This window comes from Manihot esculenta, chromosome 12 (assembly GCF_001659605.2).
Source record: "Manihot esculenta cultivar AM560-2 chromosome 12, M.esculenta_v8, whole genome shotgun sequence".
Taxonomy (NCBI): domain Eukaryota; kingdom Viridiplantae; phylum Streptophyta; class Magnoliopsida; order Malpighiales; family Euphorbiaceae; genus Manihot; species Manihot esculenta.
The window spans coordinates 7,111,728-7,119,046 of NC_035172.2; the positions used below are offsets into that span (position 1 = coordinate 7,111,728).

Here is a 7,319-nt window from a genome sequence, read left to right on the forward strand (position 1 = left end):
ATATGACAGGAAGACCAGGACTCCATTCTACGGCCTGGCACGGACATGATGCTGGGACTATTTGGTGACAAGATTACCCTTGATGTGATTTGTCTGTGATATGATGCATTACATGATGACATATGTTTTAAATGTCTTAGTATTCTGCTCACTGGGCTCTAGTAGCTCACCCCTTTCCCTATATCCCCCAGGTTTGCAGGTACAGGCTAGATCAGGAAATCAAGAAGAGTAAAGTCATGTGATTCGAAATAGTTAAATGTGGACATGATGATTTGTAAAATAATGTAAAGTTATGATCAGTCATGTTATGTAATATTGATATTGAGGATTAGAATTGTGCTTGACCATAGTATGTTTGAGAAATCCCATGTATATACATGATCTATGTCTTATGATGTTTATGTTCAACCAAGCTTGATGTCTAATGAGATACCCCATTGGAGCATGTGATTAGAATTGTTCACTGTCGATCACCGCTAACTATTTGAAAAATTTATTAAAACGCCTCTGACATTTTAAAAAATCTACTAATTATTCTTTTTGTTAATTTTAGTCGCTAAATATTATAAAAATAAATCTAAAATACCCCTAATATGAAGTGACTATCGTAAACTTTTTAATAATTTGAGGATCAACTAATAATTTTTTCTAAATTATAAAAATTAGATAGTAAAATATTTAATAATAAAATCAATGGAGGAAGATTTTTTTTAAAATTCCATACATATTTTAATATATTTTTTAAAATTAAAAAATTAAATAATAAATTTTTTTATATTATAAAAATTAAATAATAATTTTTTTATTTTATTATTAATAAAAATATTTTTAAAATTATATTTATTTTTTTAATGAAATGAAAATTATTAATTTAACAGAAATTTTTAATAGAAAAATTTTAAATTTTAATGAAATTAAATTTAAAAAATTTAAAACTTTTAATAGAAAAATTTTAAATTTTAACTAAATTAAATTTAAAAATAAAAATGTTAAATTTTAAAAATAGAGAGAGAAATTACGCATAAAGACTAAAAAATAATTTTACCTCTCATTTAACTTCTACGCGCAGCTATTACACCCCGTAGCGGTAGGAATGGAGGCAAAAAAGAAAAAAAGAAAAAAGAAAAAAGAAAATCAATGATTCCTATTTTCCCTCGCTTTCTTTCTCTGCGAATAGAAATGAGAAATATCGGCTACAATGGCGCTCTCCAGTGATTATTATCGATGAAGAGGGTATCTTTCGTTTCAAACCGTTAATGCATTCCTTAACCCCAGTCATTTTTCATATTCTCGTTTTTCGGTTTCAAGTCTTAATCTTGAAACCTAAAATATCAACCATTGACTTCCATTCACTTGTTCACTTTCCAGGAAATTTCTCTTCTTGCCAGAAAAGTCACTATTTTCTGCTTCTTTTACATTGCCCTGTAGTTTCCCAGTTCATTGGATATAAACAATCTGATTTAGCACTCATGCCTGTGCTTGGTGATGGAATTTTGGCTGCTTTTCTTGCTTAAAAACGTATCATGGGTACCCGCAGGACCAACGACCCTCCTTTCATTCGAATTCATTCCCTCGAGGTTTTTAACCTTCTTTTGTTCATTGATTTTGTAAAAAATTCACAACCCAATAGCTTAGATTTTCTCTTTATCGAGTATTTTTCATGTGATGTTAGAGCCGATGGCATATGTGTCGGTTTAGTTCAATTGTGTCTTTATATTTCACCATATGTCAAGAGGGTATCTCTAATAGGTTAAGCTTTTGGGTTGAATCGAGGGATTGTATACGTATGCATATAATTTCAATGTGTTATATTTGTGGGTATCGGAATTTGATGAATTGGGTTTTGCTGCAACAGATGGCATCATTAGAAGATAAATCTGTGCTTGACTTTGAGAATGAGATTCATGATGTTAGAGGTTCATTGTTCACTAGAAGTGATGGGCCAAGGAATAGAGTCCTTGATAGCATAAAGATTGTGGTACTCTCTAACAAAATCAACTTACTTATGGTTTTTGGTCCTTTAACAATCCTGCTTGATCTGATGTCTGACAATCATGTAAGTTCACATCTTTCTTTCTTTCTTTTTTTTGTCCATTGATTTACCTGGTTTCCTTTGTTCATTCATTTGCTTGAGTGTGTTTCAGGGTTGGGTCTTTGTTTTCAGCTTGTTGGGCATAATTCCTCTGGCTGAGCGCCTGGGCTATGCTACAGAGTAAGGTTTCAATCATTTTATCCGTAATCTTCTTTATATCATCTTAATTCAGTGAAGGGGGAATGCAAGGGTTTAAAACCTCGTCTACTAGGCTAAAGGGGGATTAATTCAGCATTGGAGGGAATGCCTTGAGAGTTTTGCTTAAATGTTTAAACTTAAATTAATTGAAAAGCTTGGAGTGCACCTCAATGTCATCTGCATTAGTTTGTTATAGCATTTCTTTGGATTAACGAGTACCTAATTCATTTTTGGCTTACTTTTGATGCAGGCAGCTAGCTTTCTATACTGGACCTACAGGTATGCTACTTTATAGAAGGATGTCTGGCTGCATTATTATCTCCTTTTCTGTCTGCATGCACATCTTTAGATTTTTCATAAAGCACTGAAATATTTGGTTAACAAAATATTTGATTCCAGATTTCATGTGATTTTAACCCCACCCTTCTCTTGGTGATATAACTTCTTCTACATGTTCTGCTTTAATAAGCTTCGCGGATTCATGTCATAGAAGCATATGAATACACAAGATAGAATGCACTATCACTAGAAATCTTTCAAAACTATCAAAAGCATAGTGCATATGTTATTTAACATAATGTGCGATTGCCAATTAGTTATATATTTGTAAACTCCTACCTTTCCTCCCCTGCCTCACACTTACTCCCTCTGAAAAATTCCCCCAATGGCAGTGCTTGGATTCCACCAAAAAAATATATCTTACAACTTGCAATGCATATTGGTACCAATAGCTGTATTCAACCAATCAATTTGTTACTTTTTTTTTCTTTCCCCCTCTTGGTTGATAATGACCTCATATGAAACTTGCAGTTGGAGGACTTTTAAATGCTACTTTTGGAAATGCAACTGAACTGATAATATCAATTTATGCATTGAGGAGTGGGATGATCCGTGTCGCTCAACAGTCATTACTTGGATCAATCTTGTCAAACATGTTGCTGGTGCTTGGATGTGCATTCTTCTGTGGTGGACTTGTGATTGTTGAGAGGGAACAAGTGTTTGATAAGGTATATTCACCCTAAGCATGGTATAGAAGAAGCAGGGGTTTTTCTTAACTATTTTTCCCCACATTTTTACACTTCATAATTCAATTACCCTTTTTTAGGGAGCTGCTACAGTGAATTCAAGTTTGCTGTTGATGGCAGTCATGGGCCTGCTATTCCCTGCTGTTCTCCACTCCACAAGAACAGAACTGCAGTTTGGGAAGTCTGAGTTGGCTCTTTCAAGGTTTAGCAGCTGTGTCATGCTGGCTGCATATGCTGCATTTCTCTATTTTCAGCTGAGAAGCCAGAAAAATCTTTATGTTCCAGTGAATGGGGTCAGTAGCTTAGCTTCATTTTCTAAAGAAAATTATTACATGGTTGTTTTCTGTGATGCATTGCTTCTCTCTAGTCTTCATTATTGGACAAATTGTTCTCTCCTTTTTCCTTTATATGTGGAAATAGAATTCAACTAATAACCAATGAACCATACAAATTTTTTAGTATACTTCTTTCACAAGGCAAGACAACTTTTTGTAGTTCTAATGTTGGCTGAAGACCGTCAATAGAGAATCTATAATCATTCTCAGGATAAAATGTTCATGTTTTTTGATAGAAATATCGATTTCTGATCATATAGGCTATTAGCGGAATATGAGTGTTAACATCCTCTTGAATTCATTTGAAACCGTCATGAGAAAGCAATCAATGAGAACTTTTCATTAATTGATTCTAGTCCATTGTCAGACTTATAAACAGAAAAGCCAGTATAAGGAATGCACTTACGGTTAATTGTCACTTGTCTCTCTTGAGCTTGATTTGTTATTCAATTGATATGAAGCACAAACATTTTGAAATCTTGTTATATTATAATTCCCTTTATTAGATTTGATATTAATTGCCTAAAATCAGGAAGAGAGTCAAAATTGGAATGCAGACGATGATGAATCTCCTGAGATCTCAAAGTGGGAAGCAATCATATGGCTATTTCTTTTAACTGTATGGATTTCGGTCCTCTCCGAATATGTAGTTGATGCCATAGAGGTATTTTTGTCTTATTAATTTATGCCATTCTGTATTGCTGCTTTATTTTTCACATTCCTTTATATCTTTTACCCTCCCCCTTCAACACCCCCACCCCCCCCCCCAAAAAAAAAAAAGATACAAGCGATTTGTGAAGACGAAGGCTCTTTTTTTAAAGATTTATTTATTTATTGTTTCCACTTGTGTTCCTTATTTGCCTCCATTGGCCAGTGATAGGAGTTTGTGCTCAACAGTGAAACATCTGTAGTCAGTCTTATATTTGTCAAAATGCCTACAATCTACATTATTCACATTTAACCTTATATGCATTAGAGATTAAAAGTTCTAATTTCGTGTTTGCTGAGACTTTTATGTTGGAAGATTATCTTTTGTCTGGAATCTATTTCTGCATGTCCTTACCACGCGATACACTTTCAGGGAGCATCTACTGAATGGAAATTACCAGTAGCATTTATAAGTGTTATCCTGCTTCCTATTGTTGGAAATGCAGCAGAGCATGCAGGTGCTATTATGTTTGCCATGAAAGACAAGCTTGTAAGTGCTTTATCCTCTCAGCTTTACGAAGCAATTATTACACATGGCTAAGCAACCCTGTTTCCCAAATTATTACTCCTTATTCAATCAATTTGATGTAGGATCTCTCTTTGGGAGTGGCAATAGGCTCGTCAACGCAGATATCAATGTTTGCGGTGAGTACCAAAAACTCGATGAATTGTAGCCTTTAACATTTAATAATTTCATATCAGCCTTTTTCTTCTAGAATTGCTCATGTACATGCACATTTCCTGAATCGAGAAAAATTTCTATACATGTAGAGGAACTTTTTTTTTTCAATTAGTATTTTATATTTCTTTGAGAACTAAGAAATATAATATCAGCGGAAGAAAAAACATTATAAAAATGACATTTTAAAGCTCAAACAAAAAAGTGCATCATATATAAATATGACTTCCTGTAACAAGTAAAACCTGTGATCATTTAAATTTTTAGAGAATATCTTGCCGTTTACTGCATTATTTTGATTCTAGTTGCTATATTCTACACTTTTTCCCACCTTATAGAATATCACTTGGACCTGGTTTTAGACAATTAATAAGGGATTAAGAAGAAAGAGCTGAAGAAATCAGTTTTAATGGTTCTATATCCGCTATTCATAAATTGACGAATTTCAATTTGTTGCTGAAATTGGGTGAAATATCTATATTTGTGATTTACTTCCTTGCCAAATTTTGTTTCAAACATTTTAGCATTCATATTTTTTTCTTATTTGGTGTCTGTATTAGCTTAACTTTTACTAGATAACAACAGCTTTCATTTAGTGCTTCAGTTTCTTGACCAAGCATTTTGTATCTTTTTTCGTACTACATATTTTTGGCATTCTCTGATCAGGGAGCTGCAAGTATGTTGCTTTTATAACTCCTTTGTTTTGGCCGACAACTGCAGATACCTTTCCTTGTTGTTGCTGGCTGGATCATGGGATGTCCCATGGACTTAAATTTTCAACTTTTTGAGACCGCAACACTTTTTATAACTGTTCTAGTGGTCGCCTTTATGTTGCAGGTTTGTTGTTGGATAATTTGGTCCTTTTATTATTTTGCTACAAATTTTGCATGAATGATTGATATTAAAGATAGTTCTGCAGTTAAGAATTTTATATTGGTAGAAACTTGATATTAAAATATCAGCTGTAAATGGATCAAATTTCAATCTACATTCTCCAATTATGGAGTTCATATCACAAATTCAAAGGTATTAATGCATGACCTGTTTCGCGGAGCTTGCAGGAGGGAACTTCTAATTACTTTAAAGGATTAATGCTTATCTTCTGCTACCTAATAGTTGCTGCAAGTTTCTTTGTACATATGGACCCTTCTTCAGTAGGTATGGCAGTCAATCGCAAAGCTCACTATTTATGAACCATTTTTTACTTTTCACAATTTTTTTATTCAATTCATATCGGTTCATACATCTGCTCTTGGTATCACATACATTCATACAGAGTTGCGTACGTCAACTTTCGACAATACTTAACAGAATGTCATTCATGTGAATGTGCAGTAGATCCGCCAAAACCTAGCGAATAAAGAAATGAAGTAATCATGAGAATGCATTTGAGCTGGAGGACTTGTATCGAATGCATGGTTTGTAGAATTGTACAAAACTTGGTTCTTTTGGGGTGAAGGATTCTAACAGGTGTTTTTGCTGGAGCCGGAATTTTGAGAGTTTCAGTTTCAACTTCTGCAGTTTATAAGATTTGGTAGCAACTTGTCGATTTCTTGTGTATCATCATGTATGTGTGAAGAGGATGGCTAGATACAGGCTTTAATTTGCATTGAAATTTAGTGTAGGATTAATAGGGAAAGTGAAAAGGCAAGAAAATCAAAGTATATATTACAAAACAATAGAAACTTTTACTAACCCTTGTAATTTCCTTTGCCCTTTGGCTTATACTTCCCCATTATTGAATCTGTTATATCAGTAAAATTTTAGGGTAGCATTTCTCTATAAGAGGGATAGCCTATCTTTGATACTTGGAAGGAGGAAAATATGTACCCTCTATTTGAAATATACAAGAATTTAGTTCAATTAATTTTCTTTTTTTGTCAATTTTTCTTATTTGCAATGAAAGAATTTAAACAGTAATAGCTTGCATTAAAAGATAAAGGCTTTACGTGCGATTACTTGTTAAAAGATAAAAGAAGCAGATCGCCCAATTACAATCAGCAGAAAAAGAAGCACAGTTTCTAGACCCAAATCCTTAACCATAGCCTAAATTGGAACAGTAGCAGAGAAAGGAGCAATGTCACCTCCATCATCTGTATCCTTAGTTAGCCAACACCGACATACAAATGAGGACTAGGGAGCTGCAAAAAATGAAGATATAAAGTCTCACGAGAAGCACAGGAATTCAAAAACAGAAGTAGGAGGTGATGCAGGACCATTGGGAGGCAATCTAGAACTATCAAGGAAGTTTTTCAAGTGTTCCATTATTGCTTATCGAACTCCTTGAGTCTAACGATTCATCCATTAGCCACTCTTTTATTGAAGATAACAGAAGGGAAAGC

General features: G+C 33.7%; 1 protein-coding gene across 7 annotated transcripts; it reads left to right on the forward strand.

Moving 5' to 3' along the window:
• The first annotated feature begins 1,077 nt into the window (after positions 1 to 1,077).
• On the forward strand, positions 1,078 to 6,840 carry LOC110627308 (vacuolar cation/proton exchanger 5). Of its 7 annotated transcripts, none has more exons than XM_021773573.2 (13): positions 1,078 to 1,233; positions 1,369 to 1,577; positions 1,856 to 2,056; positions 2,145 to 2,212; positions 2,481 to 2,509; positions 3,041 to 3,237; positions 3,336 to 3,548; positions 4,123 to 4,254; positions 4,672 to 4,788; positions 4,890 to 4,943; positions 5,698 to 5,814; positions 6,039 to 6,135; positions 6,313 to 6,840. In XM_021773573.2, the coding sequence occupies exons 2-13, from the start codon at positions 1,524 to 1,526 to the stop codon at positions 6,336 to 6,338; spliced, it is 1,305 nt and encodes a 434-aa protein (XP_021629265.1). In that variant the 5' UTR covers positions 1,078 to 1,233; positions 1,369 to 1,523; the 3' UTR covers positions 6,339 to 6,840. The 7 variants fall into 7 exon arrangements, with proteins under 7 accessions (XP_021629265.1, XP_043818188.1, XP_043818185.1 ...); XM_043962249.1 differs by having other exon boundaries at positions 1,085 to 1,274; XM_043962250.1 differs by having other exon boundaries at positions 1,083 to 1,577; positions 6,316 to 6,840.
• Positions 6,841 to 7,319: the final 479 nt, after the last annotated feature.